This window comes from Onthophagus taurus, chromosome 7 (assembly GCF_036711975.1).
Source record: "Onthophagus taurus isolate NC chromosome 7, IU_Otau_3.0, whole genome shotgun sequence".
Taxonomy (NCBI): domain Eukaryota; kingdom Metazoa; phylum Arthropoda; class Insecta; order Coleoptera; family Scarabaeidae; genus Onthophagus; species Onthophagus taurus.
In genome coordinates, this window is record NC_091972.1 from 33,010,199 (window position 1) to 33,032,700 (window position 22,502).

General features: G+C 32.5%; 1 protein-coding gene across 13 annotated transcripts in view; it reads left to right on the top strand.

Moving 5' to 3' along the window:
* The window catches only part of LOC111416378 (transient receptor potential cation channel, subfamily M), a 233,971-nt gene that overhangs the window by 145,704 nt on the left and 65,765 nt on the right, over positions 1 to 22,502 (top strand). For all 13 annotated transcript variants that reach the window (XM_071197974.1, XM_071197980.1, XM_071197983.1 and 10 more), the window contains one exon: positions 21,092 to 21,254. In XM_071197974.1, coding sequence (XP_071054075.1) covers positions 21,092 to 21,254 — 163 coding nt within the window. The remainder of the gene's footprint in view (positions 1 to 21,091; positions 21,255 to 22,502) is intronic.

Consider the following 22,502-nt stretch of genomic DNA (forward strand, 5'->3'; position numbering starts at 1 on the left):
GACGAGATTATGTGTTACTGGCGGAAAGTTACGTGAGAGTTTCTCGAATGAAATGTCGAGTTGGTAATACAATAAATTGCTTTCTCATATAACGGATGTTAGTTATAGTGATCTGCGTTAAAAAGTTAAGGGCTATTTATTGTTGCTATCTACTGTTGCTATAAAATTTAATAAAAATTTTCTGTTTCGATTTTACTTATATCTCGAGGTGAATGAAAAAATACCTGAATTTCCGTATTGACTAAAAAGTTGCGTCTCAACAGCTGTAATCATTTTATAATGATTATGATTATGATTATAATGATTACTATTTACGTATGAGAAAACTATTCAAAAACATCGTCAAAGCAACGTCTTGTTTTATGAGATATAACTCACGAAAATTATATCTATGCTAAGTTATCTCCCAATTAGATAGGGTTACATGTATAGTGACCCCACAAATAATAGATATTAAATATGTTTTGATCATAATAAGAGAATCTCTCAACCGATTTGGATGAACAATTATTGGACGACATATAATGAATTGGTAGAGACTTCTACAAAGGGGGGTAAATGCAGTAAATTGATAGGAGGGTCCTTCTTAGAACCTTGTCAAAAATTGGGATATTGATATTTGTGTTATGAACAGCGTTCAACCGTCTAAACATCATACAGAAACGTTAAATTCTTTATAAGCAGAGTAGCTCTATAACACTGAACTAACAAAGAATAAAAAAATACATTAATTGTAAGATGGGGAATATTTTCCTATCATTAATCTTTGGGCATATTTACGAGTTTTCTCCTTATTCTTTATTTAAGAATATTTTCCGTCCTGTCCTTAGAGTTCTTGTACAGGATATTTTTTGTTCGCTGATGAAACAGAGCCAATTCAAAGGACCTCAAAATTTTAAATTAACCATATAAACATGATCCTACAAAATTTTCATTTAATAAATACAGCAAAATTTTTGACATTTGTGATTATTATTTTTGATATACTGCCTGAACAGTCTCCGAGGGAGTAGTCCATCACGCTATAAAACCACCGATTCATTTCACGGCAGCTTTCTCTCAGGATTATATGCCTGATGCAATTTTTTGATGGTTGGGTTGTTTCCTCTAGGTTCCAGATTTTTATAGAAGTAAGTATCTAAGCAAGTCAGAAGCACATGGATAAAGGAGGTAACGAATTGTACGTTAAACATATACATTTAGCAATCTCTTTCTTAATTTGATAGAAAAAATTTTCGAATTTTGTTGTACTTTTACTGGTTTATTTATATTTTTGTTGTCTTCGGCAAAAAGCCATCATCAGAGACAAAAGTCAATGAATTTTACAGGAAATTAACATCGAAAACATAAAGCGGTGAACAAATTAAAATTGTTATTGTCACAAAATTTACTTAAAATAAACGTAAAAATTTTTACAAATCTTTAAAGATTTAACTTCGCATGGACATCTTTTGTGGTAGATGTTACAAGATGGTCAGACCATCTTGTAACAATAATAATTTTAATTTGTTCACCGCTTTATGCTTTCGATGTTAATTTCCTGTAAAATTCATTGACTTTTGTCTCTGATGATGGCTATTTGCCGAAGACAACAAAAATATAAATAAACCAGTAAAAGTACAGCAAAATTCGAAAATTTTTTCTATCACGTTAAACAAACTGGTATAATGGATATTAACTTCAATTTCAACCTAAGCTTTCTTAATTAGTTAACCTAGTTAATAATTCGTTTAATTTTTACATTAGCAATGTGTAAAAGTGTTCCCAAGACAAGTCATCAACCTATGTCTTTTCATAAATTAATTCTCAATTGAGCTGTGGTTCCCGGGTAATAGATAATATCAACTGCAGTTTGGTTGGGTTTTTTATAAATACGTATATTGTGACAATTTTTTGGAGAAAATTGTAAGATAGAAAATGAACAATTCAAAATACTTCCAAAACGTTTCAAAATATTGATAAATTAATAATCTGACTAAAATTTTTGAAAAATGATAGCTTAATCTAAACTGTAATATTGATTCCATTTTATAGGCTCTGATTTCCACTTAACAAAACACCATTATTATAGTAAGAGAAAACTTACAACAGTAAGATGTCAATAACTGAATTCATCATAAAGTAGAATTCCTAGGAAAAGTGTATAATATCTAAAATCAACTGGAAATAAATTTTACTATACACATTTCTTAGGAATTCAATTTTTTTACTTAGCATATGGCATATATAAAACACAATATAATAGTAAGTAAAAGTTACAAACAACGAATATCTATATAAAATACATAAAATATGCATAACTGTCAATAGGAAATGCAACCAAAATCTAAAACTTTAAATTCAATTCCGCTAGACATTCAAGAGCTGCGAGTTTATCACCTATAAATTCCGTCACAATGTTACGATAAGATCTAATAGGGTAGTTCCCCACATTGTGCTGGATAGATTGTTTTGGACCTTTGCAATCGCACTGAGATGATGGCAGCACTCCTCATTTGCGGAGACTATCACCACAGACTCCATGTCTCGTATGTACTCTGTTGATGCCCTTCCATAGATGACGGAGAAATTCAAATCCTTTTGGTTCTTGGTTGGGGAGGATGTGTTGGTTTATTTCTGGTGGTGCTTTGGCTTTCCAGACTTTTTCTCACTCAAAGTTGATGTTTAGTTGTTATTAACCAGTTCTTCGGTAAGATTTAATGAAGGGTATCCGGATCTGAGGTGATTCATGTCAAGATCATCAGTTTATATCAATTATTTTTTCAATTTTTCAATTATTAATTTTAAACTCTTTTAGATGAGCATTCTTTCTTCACAAGTTTTGGTGGAGCGATAATACTATTATGGAAGGTATGCGTGGTGCTTGTCGCCACAAATATATTCCATTGTATAGTCAACGTCAGTTGTGTGTCGATGTTCTGAGTATATGGACTGTTTATCCATATTATATCCTGTCTGCAACAGAATAAACCAGTGACTGGGCACAACATCGCAGCGTTTTTGTATGATGTTATTAGATGTTTCTTAAAAGAGAGTGTTCTGTCCAAGATGACGCCTAAGTATTCGGGAAAATCTTGGCACTGCAACGTTATGTAGCTCTCAAGCCATTAGAGAGGATGTCATTAGTTGTTTCAATTCTTTTATGTTGGGCGGCAAATGCTATATCATTAGCATAGATAAATTTTCTTGCGCTTGTGGTTGGTAGATCCGATAGATTAAAAATTGTGGGCGCAAGAACTGAGTCCTGCGGGAATCCGTTGTTCATTTTTTCTGTTTGCTCATTTTGTTTTCCAACGTTACGGAAAGTATCAATCCGACAGCATGTTACCAATAAGTTTTACAATGGTCTAGCATGACACGATTCCTATGAGTTTATATGCCTCTTTCCACACTGTATCATACGCAGCTGTCAAGTCACTACAGCCCATAGGTGTGTTAAGCATCTTTGAAAGCCTGCTTTGATATGTGTGGAAAGTGTAAGCAATTGGTCGGTGTAGCTTCGTTGTGTTCTGAACTTGTTCGATGGGTATTACTTCTGATAATTTGGAACCAATCCTGTTTAGGATAACTCTTTCAAGTAGTTTATTGCAGCAACTCAATAATGCGATAACACGATAACTTTCGGCCTGCCCCACAAGTTTATTTGATTTTAAGTTTGCTATTATTCTGGAGCTCTTGAAAGCCATCGGTAGAACACCTGTCAGTAGTGTATTAGTATAGTACTTAGCCAACCATCGAATGTAGCCCCGTATCAGATGAACAAGAAATTCAAGACGGATTCCATCAAAACTTAAGGCTTTAGCTGATTTAATAGCCTCTTTCATAGCCTCCATTTACTGCAACTTCTTTTAAAAACTGGGGGCTGGTACGTATATTGTGCCAAAAGGTTTGAAGTAATTTTTTAATTTACTTCGTATATTGTGCGTCGCAAGGAGCTTAGAAAACTCCAAGCTTCTTTGCATGAATTTTCAAAATTCTATTTTAAAAATCTATTTTCTTTGTGTTGTCTGTCAAGATTATTAAGTAACTCATCGGCTATTATTGAGCCCCCACAGTCTATGTTGGCTTAATATAGCTGTACACAATCATTATTGCATCTGGGAATGTATTCTTTCCGGTTTTCTCTAGAAATTTTTGCTTGGCAATTGTTATTACTGCTTTCACGAACCTATTGTAGTTCTTGTACATAGGCGGATCTATTCTATAGTTTTCTCAAGCTCATCAGAGAAATTCTGCTAATTCGCTTTCTTGAAGTGGGATCATCAAGGTCGTGGGACGGACCGGATTATTGGTATTTAGATTTCGACCTCGAATAGCACTGGACGGTGTTGGCTATGCGGAAAGTCCTTCAGCATTCGTCTTGTTATTTGCAAGGTCTGGTTTTGAAATACAAAGCAAAGGTCCGGACTAGATTTCCTATTGAATTCCGCCGAATTTAATGTTCCCCTGTTCTTTTTCCTCAAATATAAAGCTTAAATTGTTTTGTTCGGCCCAGTTGTAAGAGTCTCGCAATTTTTATCGCTTTGTTTATACTTCCAGAGGGAGTGGTAGCTATTGAGCTCTCCGATGTAAATAGTTAAGTGTGGAAAATACTTTAATATTCCAAGCGGTCACTCTGATAACGGTGGCGTATATATATTGCATACTCTTACATCCTCAACCATCACTGTGACAGTGGGTGTATTATGAGTCATAATTTATGACTTATAATAGTCGACACTAAATGGGCATTATCTATGTTGTTGAGTATATAAAATATCGCATCCTGGTATCTTATCTCGTATCTAGATCTGTGCGGATCTCTTGTACGGCAACCATGTATATATCGTTTTCTCGAAGGATTACAGAAAGATGATGACACTTAGCGAAGCTAATTCCTTGTATATTAAGTTGGCAAATCCAGAGAGTATTTCCTAGATCCTTTGTCACATGATGAGGACCGGTTGGTATTTGAGTAGGTTCCATGTGTCTTTAGTCACAAGATGCTAAGATTAGTTTGACTACCATCTGTTCCAATTCATTAAGCGTTACCCAGTGTGGACGTGCAGTATTCTGCCATGGACATGAGCTAGTTTGCATCCCAAGAATCTCATACATTTCCTAAACAGCAAATCGAATAAGTGCTAAACTCGACATTCTGTGTTTTTGAATATATCTGATGGCGAGCTTTATCAAGTTAGTACAAAAAATGAAATCATAAAATAATTACCGAAATCTCTCTATGCGTAATTATGAATCTACAATTAACTGAATTTGGACAACGATTCAAAAAGTGTGGTATTCTTAGTAACGGTAGTGCGAGTATTTATGAGCAATTGTTTATTTATTCTCTGATGCTTCCCACAACTTGAAGGCTCTCCTAAGGCTTCTAAGTCTTCTTTGAACCTTCTAAGTTTAGTACTGCAGCTAAGATACCATTTCATTAATTGCCTTATCTTAGTTTGATCGTTATCCCAGGAGATTCTTCCTAGTTCCAAACAGTAACAACCGCTACTGCGTTTCTCTTAATGGATATTTCGTGAGGCAGCGTTATCTAGCTGTAATAGGTATTTAAATTGCTTCGAACTTCCCCTACACATTACCCGCAGATTATGTTTAGGATTACCCGGAGGACTTTAGATTGATATCATCTATTACACCTTTTACTCCAATTGTGGATACGTCTCCTCATTTATTCTTTTTCCTTATATTCTTGAACATTTTGATTATTCTCTATAATCATCCACGTCAATCTTTCCAACTTTGTGATTCTCTAAGGAGCTTTAACAACTGATAAAATCTTTCATACTTTCAGTGCGATCTGAGTTATATAAAACCATTGTTGTTTATAATAATATAGATTTTCTCAATGAAATGTTTACATTTACAATTAATTTACATTTATCATTACGTAAATTATATTTTTTATCGATTGGCTAAATAAATTGTTTTAGAATAAAACGAATAGCGCGTATAGCTTTACCAAGAAAACTTTTTAAATAGTGGTTAATTTCAAAACTAGAGCAACGGGTCATTTAATCGTTTTAATCTAAAATTAAGACCAACTTCTAAGGAACGTAAATGAACTAAATGAGTTTAAATAAAAGTCTATTTCCTAACTAATTATACGTAAACTGCTTATTTTCAAATATTACTAAGTTCACTTTCATTTAAAGTTAAATTAGTAAGGCCCACTTTTACCACCTCCTGATAAATTTATCCGATAGATAAATCCAGTTCTTAGCCAATGAGAGCGCTTAAAACCGCCGTAACCATGGCAACTATCCTCTAGATAGTTTATCAGGAGGATGGTAAAAGTGGGCCTAAGCGAGTTAACTTAGCCACGATATCACTATTATATAGAAATTTCCTTACAATTGGCAATTATTTTAGAGGTAAAATTTATTTTCATTTTGAAAACATTTAATTTAAATTACTGATTTAATTTTGTTGTATATTACAAAACATTAAATACCAATAAAATTATTCACGAAAATAAATTAACCCCGACCCATCCCCTCTTCATAATATAGGATATATGCAAAATAATAGACCCTCGGGGAAATTCGTTTGCATAAATAATCATAACACACCGCAATCCACAGATTCTGATTAAACGATGCATTTTTATGAAACTCGGCGAAACATTTTTTTAATTAAAATGTACGAACGTTTTTGAACTTACGTATAAACCACAAAATCGCTTTCCGTCGTTTGTAAACCGAAAAATTATTCGTGGAATTAATAAGAAAACTTTTTCCGAGGGAAACATTTCCGTAGTTTTCGGACAAAGTTCTGCGTCTGAAACAACATCTGGAAGTCATCCTACAAATAAAAGTGAATTGAAAAAGCTTTTACGACGATGTAATAACCTGTGACGTAATGTCTTTCAATTACAATGTTCCTTTCAGTTTTATCTAACCACATTCTTCCTAACAATCGGAAAACTTGGCCAACCAAAACAAAACCACTATTTACATTTGCCTTTGGTTAATGTTGTTTATTTAATTAAATACATTTCGATATTGTTAAATCATTAATTTTAATGATAGAGAAACATAGTGGGTAAATAAATTGGCTTGTACCTAATTACTTTGAAGCATTGCTTTTGAATATAATGGGAACAACAAGAGGAACAAAGTCTTTGTTCTGGTAAACGGCCAGTATAATAGATAAACTGTACAACGTTATATTATAGATCAATAGTTAAGTTCAAAGGAAACGTTCTGGTGGATATCTTCAGAGTTTCTAAATGGGTTTAAATTATTTAAGATTTTAATAAAATATGCAAGCAAAATTTGTCAATTACTTTACTTACAATTAGCTTTGTTCTATTGTGGTTGAATTAAAATTTACAGCGCAACATTAAAAAGTATTTATAGGGTTTATTAACATTTTACGATTAGATTCATTTAATAAATAATTTCTTATCAAATTTTTTTCTTACTGTACCACATTAATAACATAAGTAATTAATAAGCAATAAGTAAGCATCACGAATCATCATGTTAATATTTTGCAATACATCGCCTTGTGCAGCCACTCGCTTCACATTCTCATTGAGAAAACGAACGTTTAATTTTTAAATTGAGCTCCTCGTATGTCACACATGAATTTTTTACAAGTTTGTCAAACCCATGTGAATATTTTTCTTTGAAATACTGCCAGAAAAATGTATAAGAAGGGCTCTTTACACTTTCCAGGATTTTAATAAAAAATTTGTATTCTTTTCTTGCATGGGTACACTTACACTAATTTTAAGTTTAAGTGGAAGATATTTCTTTCTTTGCCAATATAGTGCTCTAACGATATGTAGCGGTTTCACTAAACTGTAGAACAAAAATATAAAGCAAACTTTCAATCAAGGCAGCAAAATAGGCTGACTGTTAAACAAACATAGTTTACTGCAGCCAGGGATCTTATCCAGAGCTATCTATAGACGTAAGTGAAGAAATGACAGCGTTGCCAAGCCCTTGCTATCATTTGTATAAATTTCCTCTCCACTGGAAATAATCCATTAACTAACTCATAACTGTAATGATGAAATAACCGGACCAAACCTCGATTTTCCTATATGTACAGCAATTTTTTTTAGAAGATTCTTCCTTGTCACGCCATCATTGTTATGATGACACTGACATTATCTTGTCTTTCTGCGACGCAACCATTTCTCCATTTTTCAATATCTTCTTGAAAAACATTAATCGGATTCATAATCATTAAATCATCTTAAGAACGGATAATGGTACCATTGTAAATGTAATCTTTTATCACTGGATTCAAAATCAGGGATTCATGCTAATTATACCGGTTTACATCCATAACGATTCTATCAATTATATCCTCGATGAGAGATAATTGTAGAGAATGCTCAACGACTACTTTTACAGCAGATGCTCTAGTAAACGGAAGTATTGATAGTGCTCCACAGTCAATAGAGTATCAAGTTCGCATATCGCTGAGCCCTGATGCAGAATCATCACTATCGTCACTATTCCCATTAGTATCAATGTAAAATATTCACATTTGTTGGTACCATTCAATTCAATGTTTCTAAGAATGTCGGTTTTAAACTGCGTTTTTATCGGTTCTAAAACTGTCTTTGCGTTAACTGTTTATTGTTTTGATGCCATGAACATAAACATGTTCAACCAAGAATAACACAAGTAAAAAGATAAGCAGAATGATCTACTAACAAAATTAAATGTAAAGCAACATTGTAAACTATGTACAATTTTTAATATACAAGACGCTAAATTCAACCGTACGACAAGAAAGAAATTGTAAAACACTAAACTCATGACTAAAGTAAAAGAAAGCTTATCAGGAGTCGTGCACACCATAAACGAAATAATTACTCAGCTACTGAGGAACGAGACTAGAGAATCACACAAACAACATGAAACTTGCATTTGTTCTTGTCTAACCAATGGAATGTTCTGTTGTATTATGATTTCATGCTGTTATCGGATTGACGCTAGTATTACCTGAGGAAAATTACAAGATCTCTATAATAAAAACGTATATGTACGTTATCTATAAATGGCTGAATTCACATACTGGTGAATATTTTTTAAATCAAGCCCTGTGAATACCATTTCAATCTGAAATTGTTACTCAAATCGACTAAATTTAATTAAACCAAAGATGTGGTTAAAACCACACACCCTAGAAAGCCACTGAATTAACGTCGAATCACACTCGGGTTTACCATCAGTGTAACTAATAGATGTTTTGCGTATAACTTCCATGTCGATGAATTTCGCTCCATATAATATAAGCAGCATTCAGTCTTATGCAAGCGATACCTGATCATTAATTAGCAATATAGACTTTCATTGACAGTAAATAGTCCCCTGACAGGAATATCTAATCTTCCATTAAGAGTATTTAGTCTTATGCTAGTAGATTTAATCCTGTAGCAAAATCTGGATCATCCAGAAGTTCTTACAACCGGAATTCAATTAACAGTATTCAATCTTCAATTAGCAATATCTTGCCTTCCGTAAGCAGTACTTTTGCATACAAATCAAACTCACAACCACAAATATCGCAACACTAGGCGAAATCAGAGACGAAGATAGCTTAAGCGCATTTCTGTTCTACTAGCTCTCAGTCCGCTTAACAGCTCAATATGACAATTTCTATAATTAAAACAAAAGCCAAAGAACCAGTCAGGTGCAAACTGGTTAAAGCCTATCAAACAGATCAACAGCTTCAAATGTATAGGTATGGACATCTACTGTAATCACGACTCCGCTAAAAGAGTAAGAAGTCAAGTAAATAAAGCGGCAGAAACACAATTTGATCAAACCAATGCATACGAACAGATAGCAAAAAAGAATTTATGAAACCTGCATAAGGTCCATTATGATCTATGGTATAGAGGGCCCGTGAAGATACCAACAAAACAAAACACATAGTAAGGGTTGGGGAAATGAAAACTTTAGAACTATGCTAGGGAAGAGGAGAAGAGACAAAATAAGAAACACTAACATCCGGGAACATTGCGGATCCATTCCGGAATCAATGGAAGAAAACCAAGCAGGAAGCTGTCCACCAAGAAGACCACCAAATAGATGACAGAATAGCTGGCAGTTTACCTCCCACGCAATCGTCCGACAACGATTTTAAAATTAACAGACGACAGGTCTAATAGAAAGAAACAGAAGAAAACTATTTTTATGGAATAGTCTTTTAACATGGTATTTTCATAAAAATTCTTCGTTGAAATATCTCATAGTAAAATTAAGACTTCTCAATTACAATACAATTCATACCGGACAATAAGGTCTGTTGTATTTCGATTGTGATTATTAAATCACCTTATTGTAAAAACTGTATTTCTGTTGCAAACGTTTTGTGCATTACCAAATCTTTTTAGATATTACTGGTTACTTTGAGAAATTATAGTCTTTGAAACTGTAGCAGCTTACAGTAATTTGAATTTACTTTTAGGTGTTTTAATAGCTGTAACGTTGTAACTTAGCAGCTTAACACTTTAATTGGACGATTTGTGAAATTGTGAAAATAAATAACCGTAATAACATAATAATAATAACACATAATAACTAATAGGAAAAATTAGTTAAATGATTTGTTAAAAAGTAATCTTAAATAATCTACCTTAACTTTAAATAAAATGTTAAGATAAATTTTATAATACACCATTAATTTGTTCAAATATTCTTGTATCATTAACATATTCAAATAAGTGATTTATCAACGACCAAAAACGTTGTAATAGCAGTAAGACCTTGACTCCAAGAGTACTGATTACAATTTAATGGTCAAACACATGCAAGGGTTGGCGTGTTTTCTACCACTACAAGAGCTAAATATCAACACAGTGAATTGTTGGATTACACTGAATACGATTTACGAGTAAAGTTTTTAATAGATATTCTTGAAATGTAGCATTATAAATGTGTTATCATACAACGTTAATGGAAAAAAATGTATACTTCTTTAAAAATACATTTCTTATCCTGAAATAGTTACTCGTATATTATACCTGATTAAAAAATGCTTCTGAATTGATAAGAAGCTTTATACAAGCAACGGCATCATTTCATCTCAACAGGCGCCCGATTTGCTATTCAAATCGCCTACTTTGCGTAAATTAGTTATTCATAACTTTAGTGCATTTGAATTTTCCGAGTAAACTGTTTGGATGTTAAAAAGTAAAGATTTATAATATTTTTTTTTATTTTTAAAAATATTTTTGTATAAAAAATAAATTCGATAAATAACAAAGCTATAAAACCACGTTTATTCAGGCAATTTATTTCGATGGAATTTCTGTTGGAATTCTCTCTAACATTCTTCGTACCGTTATTTCAAATGAATTGTTAAACTGTTAAATGCAAATTAAAGGAGACTCTTTCGTTTATAAAAAAGCAATTCAATATTTGTTTTAATCTTTACTAACTTCATCATCTTGAATCTTCTTCTATCAACCTGTCATACCCATTTCCCGTTCTATATGTTAAATAAAAATTGGATTTTTTCTTTCTAGTAAAACTTATCTGTGTAATTGAAAAAGTAAGTACAAAGAAACGTGTAAATTGACTACCCTCTTGTTGAAATGTACGATGAACAACCTGACTCGACACGACAAAGATTTATTCCTGACGAAGCTTTTTTACTTGAAGAAAAGATGAGGAGGTGGAGGAGGCGGTTTCAACGGCACCGACCGACTTTATTATCCCAAGCCTAAAAAGGTCCGTGAGAATAGTGTGCATCCCTTTGGTCGTTTGCATGTATTTTACTTAGGGGGTTGGAAAAAGCGGACCTGTTTCGCACATCGTTACTATGAAAATTGACAAATTTAAAAGTATAAACGCTACCGAAGAAAAGAAAACGATAGGACAGCTGACAGGGTTATGTGAAATACGAGGGATCTTATTTTATTAAAGATTCGATAATGGTTACGAATTACGATACAGTCAAAAGTGATGATACTCATTTTGCTTCCTATGTGTTACCTTATTAACCACGAACAGTATCTTGTTGGTAAACATAGATAATTAGCTGTTATAATGGTCAATATCCGTTGTGTATATGGGCTTACTCCATTGAACATGCATCGTGAACATTTATGTAATGACAAAACCTCTTCTCAAGACCTATAAAATTTAGGTTTACATAGTAAGGTAATCATATTTATTACGTTCACATTATGCTAATAATACTGGAGAAAATTATACTTTAAAATTGAAAATATTCTTAAAATCCTTTTTCTATTTTTTTTAGTTTCTTTCGCAAACTGTAATTATAACTCATCGTAAAGACAAATGCGGAACTATGTTGGATTACATTGTAACAAGTTTTAAGTCCCGAAAGTAAAGTTTCTGAAAGTGTCTCTGGTTCCTGGAACAAGTTGCTCACATGTCCATAAAATACATACAGCTGGCCTTAAAATAATTTTAGATTTAGCTAACTCTTTCTAAGAGTTATCCGACCACTTTTACAACTTTAATATTTGAATATTTATTAAGAGTAAAAAATTACCTTTTAACAAAAAGCTAAACTCAACATTTATTTACTATATCTACTACAAAATGTAAAACCTTAAGGGGGGAAATACATTTGGAACTCAAAACATTTTTTGATAGTGTGATAGTAAAATATTAAAGTGAAATTCTAAATACTTATCACTCGGTACATATCCCCTTTTCTTGGAGCTCACTTTTCGTTAAATTAACTGCATCAGACCGTTTAGTAAAGCACCTACATTACGACTTGAAAATATACGATAGGTTTATATTGCGGCTAGTTTGTTTAATGAAGCACTTCAAAAATAATGAATTCATTAAACATTATTATTGGCAAGAAAGCCAAACAATCCATCGAAAGGAAAAATCAATCTCGATGGAACAAAATTTTAAAATGCATTTATTTTTGCTCGTGTAAATGTACATCATAAAGAATACAACATAATATAATGCATATCACAATCCTATCATAAAGACTTATTTTCTTCTGAAGTCTCAGATTAGGGCAAATATGAGTGCTGTTTCTGAACAAATCGATTCCCTACAAGAACTGCAACTCTATTTTTCTGTTTCTTCTACGAGGGCACACGTAGAAAAATCTAGCACACAGTTCACAAATTGATTGAGTGATTTTGGATACTCGAACGATTATAAGATCTTGTCTTCATTAATGACAGGGCCATTTCTTTCTGGTATAAACATCGTTCTTTGATAATACCGCTGTTGTTTGCTTTGTAAATTGTATCACGGTGGTGTATTTACAACACCAACATTTACCATCAAAATGTAAATTGTTAGAGGACAACGACAACTAACTTTCAAAACTAAATATAAACCTTTCATTTCATCGATGTCATCAACTGCCCCTTTTGTAAGATTGTAAAATTTAATCATCTCTAATCATCTCTTCTTTTGGTACATAGAAAACCAGAACATATTCCGATCAAAAAGCAAACATACTGCTTTGGACAAGCCTGATGTCAGCTTTCGGGTTTTATTTCTCGTTTATATTTTCGTAATGTAGCAATAACGGTTGTATTGTGATTTGCTAAAAGTTCGAAGGCACCGAAATAAAATAGTTGTCCATAGTGACATTTCAGCCTGTGTTGCATATACCTATGAGCGATAATTCTCTTTACTACGCTTGCTGCACTATGGTCCAATTTATATGGCCCATCTGTCTGTTTCCCAGCACATATTTCTAAATTCGAAGTATAAGGAGTTCCAAGACAAAACCTACAGCGACCTCTGATAGCCTTTAGTATTTCATCGACCGTTGTATATTCACCAATGTGGTAGGTACTTTGGTTTACAACGGTCCACGAATTCGTGGAATTGTTTTCTTATTGGGGCCAAATTTCTTTACGCTGATATCTGCTCATCAAATCTCGTTGCATGTAATAATGTGTAAAACCTCCTGATACAACAGTGAGGGGCGGTACTATCATCGGTCCACAATTCTGCATGATTCATATGATGACTTTTTTTCAATCCAGCTAGATAAGGAAGTCTTTTTCGCGATCAAAAAGTTCTAGTGTCTTCGTATTTCTAGCAAAAAATTTCCTACCAGGGAGACAAAAATTATACTTCCTAGTCCAACCTGCTCTAGAAGGGTCTATTTTTTTCTTTTCCACGAAACATTGGGACATTTAAGTTTTCATTTTATAATTATAAGTATTAGATTGTTCAGTAACTTACAACTAAACAAAACACCGCATTATGAAATAACACCAGTGGGTGATAGATGGAGAGTGAGTGTAAGAGTAGAGGAAGCAACAGTAATGTAACTTACCTGAAGAATGATAAATAACTGCTTTAGTAGAATCGTGCCGTATTAATCCTGCGTTCACTGGGTTTTTATTTATTTACAAAAGTTTTAAATGCGCATTACATGGTAGTTACTGCAGTTTTTTCTTGCATGATTTTAAAGCGATTTCTTTTTTATTAAAATCTTTACTATCGTTATCATTAGTTCTGAGATATAATCCCCACTACAAGTATCTCGATTTACTCATTGCTTAAAACTGTATGAAATAAGATTTGAACATGAGGCTTAGCTTAACCCTAGAAAACAGGGTTTACGGGTAACCCCACGTTGAATTTATTTTTACAATAACTTTAGTATAGCTGACCTTTTTCTATTCCAATACGAAATTATATTCCTTTTATCAACGTTGAAACGTGTATGTGTTTCGATTGTTTAATACTTTTATACGAATGTTGGTGTGATCAGTAATTTTGTAATTCAAACGACTAAAAAAAGAATGCGATATGGTGATTTCAACTTTGAAATGAGTTAATAGAGTGAATGGAAAAACCTTAAAACGACGATTCTTTAGGTGGTTCTAATAATAATACGTCTGGTGAGCAGACGTATTTATTAGGGGCCATTTCACTCTAATGTACGTCAATTTATAAGCATAATATCTGTACCGCATGCAAAAAGTAATAACGAAAATCGATTAGTTATTTGCGTTATTCGTGGTATGGACAGGGCCACGCCATCCACGAGTGCAATGTGTCCGGCGCACACAAGAAAAAAAATCTTGCTGCATCCGTAAACAAACACTTTAATGGCTTGTTACGTACCTAAATAATTGTTACCTAATATTTTTCAATAGATTTTTGGTTTACCTCATTAGATTTTTTAATCTTAGCATAACCCACAACAATAAAATTTTTCATAGACGCCACCAACCCTCAGCGCGGCCCTGGGTACGCACTATAGCTACATTATTTAGCATATTTGTGAAATTTTCGTTTAGATTTAACGAAGAGGTTTCGTTGAGTATTCACAAAATCGTTAGACATTAAAACGCGCCATCAGGATTTTTTTCCGTGGCTTTGACACAAAAAAGAGCATTATAAAGCTTCATTTCGGTGAGAATTCACCAAGGGAGAAAAAATTTTAATTCCGAATACCGAATAAGTTAGTGGAAACGTATATTATGTTTTTTTTCTGTAATACCTGCCAATTTATTGTAAAAATGATAGCAGTTAGCTGACACAAACTGTTGTGATTTTGCAAAAAGATAACACGAATTCACTGGTTCACGATCTTTATTATATGCAGTAATTCGAAACATGGGTTTCAAATACAAATAAAAATAACAGTCGAAAAATTTTAATGAAAAGAAATAATTAAAATATTTATATGGAGGATGATGTAAAATTTGAATTTTTAAACGAAATTTGGATATATGAGAATATTTCTAAATTACGTAGATGGGTAAAAGACGATGATAAACGTACGATTAACGTTACGATAAAATATGAAAGAGACGGGTTTACTGTATATAGGTTACAGAGGTAGCTTTTTGGAAAATTGCCCCTTACATTTTAATAGCAAGAATACTAACAAGGATTAAAACAAAACGATGCACACCCAAATCTTTTACATCTAGGACAACGCAAATCTAATTCTAGCAGTGCAAAATTTACCTGACAAAAATGTGGTGATAATGGATAATGCGCCACATCATTCAGTTATCAAAGAAAAAACTACAGTCGATTAACAAAGAAAAATGTGTTAATACATTTTTAATTGAGCATAATATAAATGTTTATGAACAGCAAAAGTTCATCTTTTGCAACAAAATCTTCTACAGAATAATATTGAAGATTTGCGATTTGCTTATAGTTGTTTGCATAATCAAATGAAACTGGTTTGGGTCCATTGCAAGAGCTACTATAATAAATTTATCAACAATTTAACCATTTCCTTCTAAACGAAGATGTGTTTTAACGTGTAGCATACTGTTTTACAAAATTGTACAGCAGCAGATTGGAGCAATTGTTTAAATCACGTTAAAGATCTTCCTCCGTTCATTATAAACCTCGACAATTCGGAAGGTGAGCATGAATTCATGCATAAATGTTTTGCCGGTTTTTTGTTACCTATAATTCTATACAGAAATGTCTTGCAAGAAATAAGTAGAAAAATAAAAAGAAATATTATTTTGCTCGTAGGCTTTATACCAATACTTACCTATGTATCTCTCTATAAAATGCGCATACGGTTTGTTTTCTTAATTCACAAGTGTTATTTAAACATTTACATATGTTACTCACATTACTTTAAAATGGATAGAAAATCTTTATTCCGGATGAGTACACTCATTGGAAATATATAAAGAAATTGCTTGATAGTACAATAAACACTAAATAGTAGCTGTCAAGCTTGTAATGTATGGAATAAAAAGAAAAGTGTATCTGTTGATAGTTGAAGTACCATGAAGGTATGAGCAACACTAAGAAAACTATTAATCACAGCGAAAGTTAAGCAAGGTTGGAAAGTGACGATACGATTACATAAGGTTTATATGCGATAATACGTTCAAGGCATTTTAGATGTAAATCCCTATTAATACTCCTTATGAAGTCTTTCTTGGTAGTAAATAAAAAGTGTATGTGGATTCTGTTGTGAACCGAATGGAAACAAAACTCTGAAATATAAAAAAATAGTAAAGGTATTGTAAAATGTACTAACAAAGTTATCGTTGAACTAACCAGGTTCTGTGGCTTTCCTATCCGAAAACATTTCGAGTCTGTGGAACATATAAAGAAAAAAATTGTGTTGCGTACTATCATAAAAGTTTCACGGATGAGAAACCACAACGAAACTATTCAGAAAACTGAAGCAATTTGTGTATGGCCGAAGCCACTGGCACACTTCATAATTATCCCCACTGAAATCCACCAACTTATAGTTTTTAGAGAAATGAAAACCCATTAATCAAGACTTATCTCTATGATGAGTTTCTCGAACGCTGCTTGTATGTGAAATCATGGAATAGTGATGAATGGTTGCATCCGTTAATGTGGAAATTCACTCCGAAACTTTTACATTGTATAGCCAAAAGAATTCAAGTTGAAATTTTTTTGGCTCATTAAAGATGACGTATTTATATCAATTTTACAGATTATTGATGTGATGTAAATAAAAATTGGCCAATCAGCAGCAATGCAAGCGCGTAGGCACAACAAGATCCGCATTAGGCGATCTGACAGGTGCGCACAACTTCCGACCAAAGGGCAAACTTCAGGATATGCACGACCTAGAAGAAGGCAATATTGTTGTAATTGATATTCTCGTAGTCTACTTGCTCAATTATGCATTATTTATATATAATATATGTATATTAATCACCCCTTGAACTTCACCTAATATTTTTCCAAGAACAAGTTTACTTACATATCTGTTTGGTTTCATTTCTATAGAATTATCCATTATAATAAAAAGTATTCAATGACAAAAATGCTAAAAAGATTGTGATAGTAAACAATAAAATAATTTATTGATTTTCCGCAAACTCCAATTTTATTATTGGGGAAGGTAACCATCAAATACAATAAGTACATGGAATCCATCCTGGATAAAAAGTAATCTTTTATCCAAAAATAAAAAATGTAGGTTGTAATATACACCGCCGATTTCTGAGACATATAAATAACAGATACGGATGACTTTCCACCTTTATATTCGGCTTTTCTTTATTTTTCTCTTTCATTATTAAAGCTGTGGCCTGTCCCATCAAAGTATGCAGCTCATCATTATAGGTATTGTTTCCACCTTTCCTTTTGACGTAATATCATAGTTTTCGAACATTTTACTGCCATCACGTAACCGAATCTGCTATTTAAGTTCAAGCCACTTTCGTCGAGTCTATATGTATTTGCTGTATTTTTAAATTAAATCATTAGTAATATAACATAATCTTCGAATAAATCAAATATTATGTGATAACTCTTTCTGATTTTGTTATACTCTAAGATAGTATTCTTCTTAGAAATGAGCGAAGCTAATGTATTCCAATTTTTGCATTGTCTTTATTAAATGTCTAATTTATATTTGTTTAGCATCTCATTTGAAGACAAATTGTTTGTGTGTTCCAGAATTTATTTTCAGAATTACTTCCTAATAATAAGGTAGCTATGGTAGTTGCAGATACAGAATATCTTCGAAATGATTAATTATAATACCTTCATTTGAATAACATGGAGAACAACATTTTTTAACAACAAACTATTCCAGCAGAACTTTTTGCTCATCTCGATGTTCACAGAACATTGAAAGACTTTTGAGAGAATTTATTGTACCAAGATAACTAAAGAAATAGTTTAGATGAGAAGATCTCACATACTCATTCTTCCACTATAGTTGGATCGATATGTTCCAAGGAATTTAATAGCTAACATCTTCTCTCTCCTTCGAAGCAATTTTAATACCTTCCATTTCTTGAACACTTTTAATCCCTACTTCGCTATCATTTTTAATGTTTCATTTTAAGTTGATCATTGTATCTTCTTGTTTTTTGTTCCTGTCTTTGTTGTTGCTTTCTAAACATAAAGATAAATTCATCATAGATACTTCTTTCAAAATTCTTCCTCCACTTTTCATCTTTATAACATTACCCTATAGTTTTTCTTTTACAATCCCGTATTCCTCTCTATTGCTTATTTAAAATTAATTTTAATCGTTAAAATAGTACAAAAGCTGCTCGTTCTTCCGGTTCGACCTTCCGCTTATTTTTCCTTCGTTTCCTTTAACTGTTTCGGCCCACTATTCGCTTTTAACTTCTTTCCTCTTCCTTTGGTACTATCCTCATACTCACTGTTTGAGTACATGTCACCTTTCGCTTTGCACCTGAATACCTTTCTGGTTGACGTTTCATTGATACATTTGCTTGATTCAACATTTTCAAGCTATTTCAACTCGCCAAATTTGTGCTTTTTCTTTCACCGTTCGGATTCTTCTATTAGTTTATTTAGTTTACTCAGTTTGTTCTGAAATACTTTTTCTTCATTTAATTTTTCCTCAATTATTCCGATAGGCTAAGTTCACGTTTTTGGAGTTTCCTTCATTGTAGTTATTCTTTCACTCACGCTCATATATACCTTTTACACATCACTTATGATCCGTATCCCATTTCCTTTCCTAAAATCTTTTCCTTTTGTGCAGATATTCTTTAGTTTTTTGTATAGTACATCGTGTACTTAGGGGCAGGCTGTAATGTTCTCCGTATAAATGTGTAAGCTGTAACACTTGACATAAAAATTCTATAACAATTCCTTATGGAGCTTCCCTTCTAAGCAATGCTTACTTCATTTGGACTTTTTTCTGGGCGGAAACACCACCAAAATTACGAGTATTGTTTGGATTGTCTCCACATGTATCAATCTCCAAAGTATTCAATATACGACTTCCAGTACAAGATGCCTAAAAATATTCAACCGAACCGAACCACTCCACATGCCGCTTCTGCAACTTTCAAAATTTTGAACTGTTCTATTTTGGTTTTAGTATTATGTAAATCTTCTAATAACTCTAATAATCTTTATTACTGTACTTAGCAATACTATTTCTGACGCACTTTCACGCGCACGAACCTGAGTTTCTCCGCCAATTCGTCACCATTAGCGAACTATATTCCGTATATCCAAATGCACCAATCCCTTGCAATTTACCACATGCACCCCAGAGTCTAACCACATTCACAGATGTTTCACCAATGCAACCAAAGGCCTACACCCTCTCCCCAGGTAGAAATAATCTTAATTTAAAATTGCAAAATTCTTAGGATTTAAAGTATAACATATTCGAGCAAATGACAAATATAAGCCTTTCTTTTTTATTTACTTCAGCGTTAGTCAACCCAAAATTTAAATACTCTTGGGAATATTTTGTTATTTTTATTTTCGGAACCACCCATAAATTTACTGCTGTGCATATTTAATACTATGAATTGCATTTATCATGCAAATAGTTTGCACATTCATGATAGATTCGATCGCAATAAAGAATCGACTCGAGTGAAACTCGTCTGTAATTAATAGATTCACTGAAAGTATATCTTCCACTTTATGTATAGCATCTGAACAAAATTTAGGTTGCAATTAACCATAACTACTTGATTTAATGACGTAAAAGTGAACATAAATAAACTTCAAATGTAATTTTGTCAATGCAGCTTTCTTGGTAATTTATAAGGCTTGTATTTTTTGGTCGTAGCGAAGCTTTAGTGTCAAAATACATTATTATTGTATGACCACGTTGAAAATTATGATGAGATATTAATTAACAAATGCTAGATGGTAGAGAAATGCTGCATTAAAAAATTTAAATGCTCTTATTCATCATTCATAATCTTATGCTTATTTAATCCTGGCTAAATGTAATGGCTAAAGCTTCATGTTGTTCTAAATTGAATAAAGAAAGGTTGCAAGGTCTGATCTAACTATACTCACCCTGACAAATTGATTTAGGTAATATCTTTGGGTTTCATTACATCTCTCTCATTAGTGAATATGTTGTCTCCTTTGTTAATCTATCAGTAGAGCCACGTAAAAAGACGAGAAACTTAAATTTAATCCACCCCTCATTAGAAGGAAATTTCAATTTAACATGTCAACTGTTCTAAGACTCACAATTAAACGAGGGATTTAAACTAAAGCGTAGATTCATTTGAATCAATAAAACCCTATTTATTACATTACAATAATTAAGAAATCATTTCAATGTTACGAAGTATATCTTGTTAATAATAATTAAATTCTCATTTACAACTAATTTCATCGCTGAAATCTATAATTAATATTGTTGATTGAAATTCCAGATGCTCTTGTGGTCGCTCGACAAGCGATCACGCCGCCCTTACCTTCGATTCGACGGTTTCGGCAAACGACATTTGGCTTCCATCCAAACATACAAAATCAGAACCAACCGATGCGTACGGTACCATTGAATTTCAAGGTGGCCCCCATCCATGCAAAGCTCAGGTATGTATTTATTATAATAATCTTTTTTTATACTACTAACTCAACCATCCATTTCTCTATAAGAGTGGTAAAAGATGATTTTAAAAGAAAGTAATAAAATTTAGCTTAAAATGTTGTATAAGATTTCAATGTTTTTATGTAATGAAAACCAACCGGGATATAATGTGAGTTATTTTGAATAACACAGCCAATCCTTTTATGCTAAACGTGAAGATTTTGTATCCATATTTACGTAATTCAAACAAAACCTCGGCCTAACGCATTCAACGAAATGAGTTAAATAAGCGAATAAGCGAATCTTCTCTACGCCCTTTTACATGAGCAAACACAAATTTACATAAATTTTAAGGGTTTTGCTCTTATACATAACACGTGGGTACATAAATTATTTAGTTTTCAATTTAAATTAATATAGTTTCAGAACTAAAATAACTTCAAACGAATAAATAACTTATAGAAACGTTGGTCATATTGAACAGATTTCATCGATTTAGTTTTTTTTAAATTTATTTCACCCTTTTTAACCGTAGTTAACATTAATGTCACGTAGTTCGACATGTACAGCAGTCGGTGAAGAGATAAGCCATAATCGATGAACAAGAGCTTTATTGCTCTCCTCTTATCGGGAAAGTTCGCAATGCTAAACGCCGAAGGTGTTCTGAATGGAATTAATTTTCAACAGCACCTGCATCGGTATTATAAGGAGAATTCAAAACTAAAACGTTGCAGAAATGAATAACTTATTACATATTGAGTTAAATTGAAATTATTAAAATTATTTTGAATTTGTAAAATTTTAACTACATAGTGTGGTTTACTGATGTTATTATACGAGATTTTTACTTTTAAAATTAATATAATGTTTACTCAAAATTATTTGGTATTACATGTATATACAAAATATACATGTAATGTGATACATTTAGAAACAAAAATATTTCGCTTCCGGGGCTTATCTCGGCTGAGTTGAGTATTATGTAATTAAATATCCATTGGAAGTTTCTATTACAATTTGTACATTACATACTATTACATTTGATCAGAGTTAATAGCATTTGTCAAGACTATATTTTGTTATGAAAGTGTTAAGTTAAAACCAATGTGAAATGATAACAATTAAACAACTAAATATTATCTAAAAAAACACCACTAGATAGTATCCTGGCGTGATGTGTCCTTCCTGATGTGCTATGAGTACTTATCATCATTAGTACACACAGTACACATGTTATCGGTCAAATTCACCTA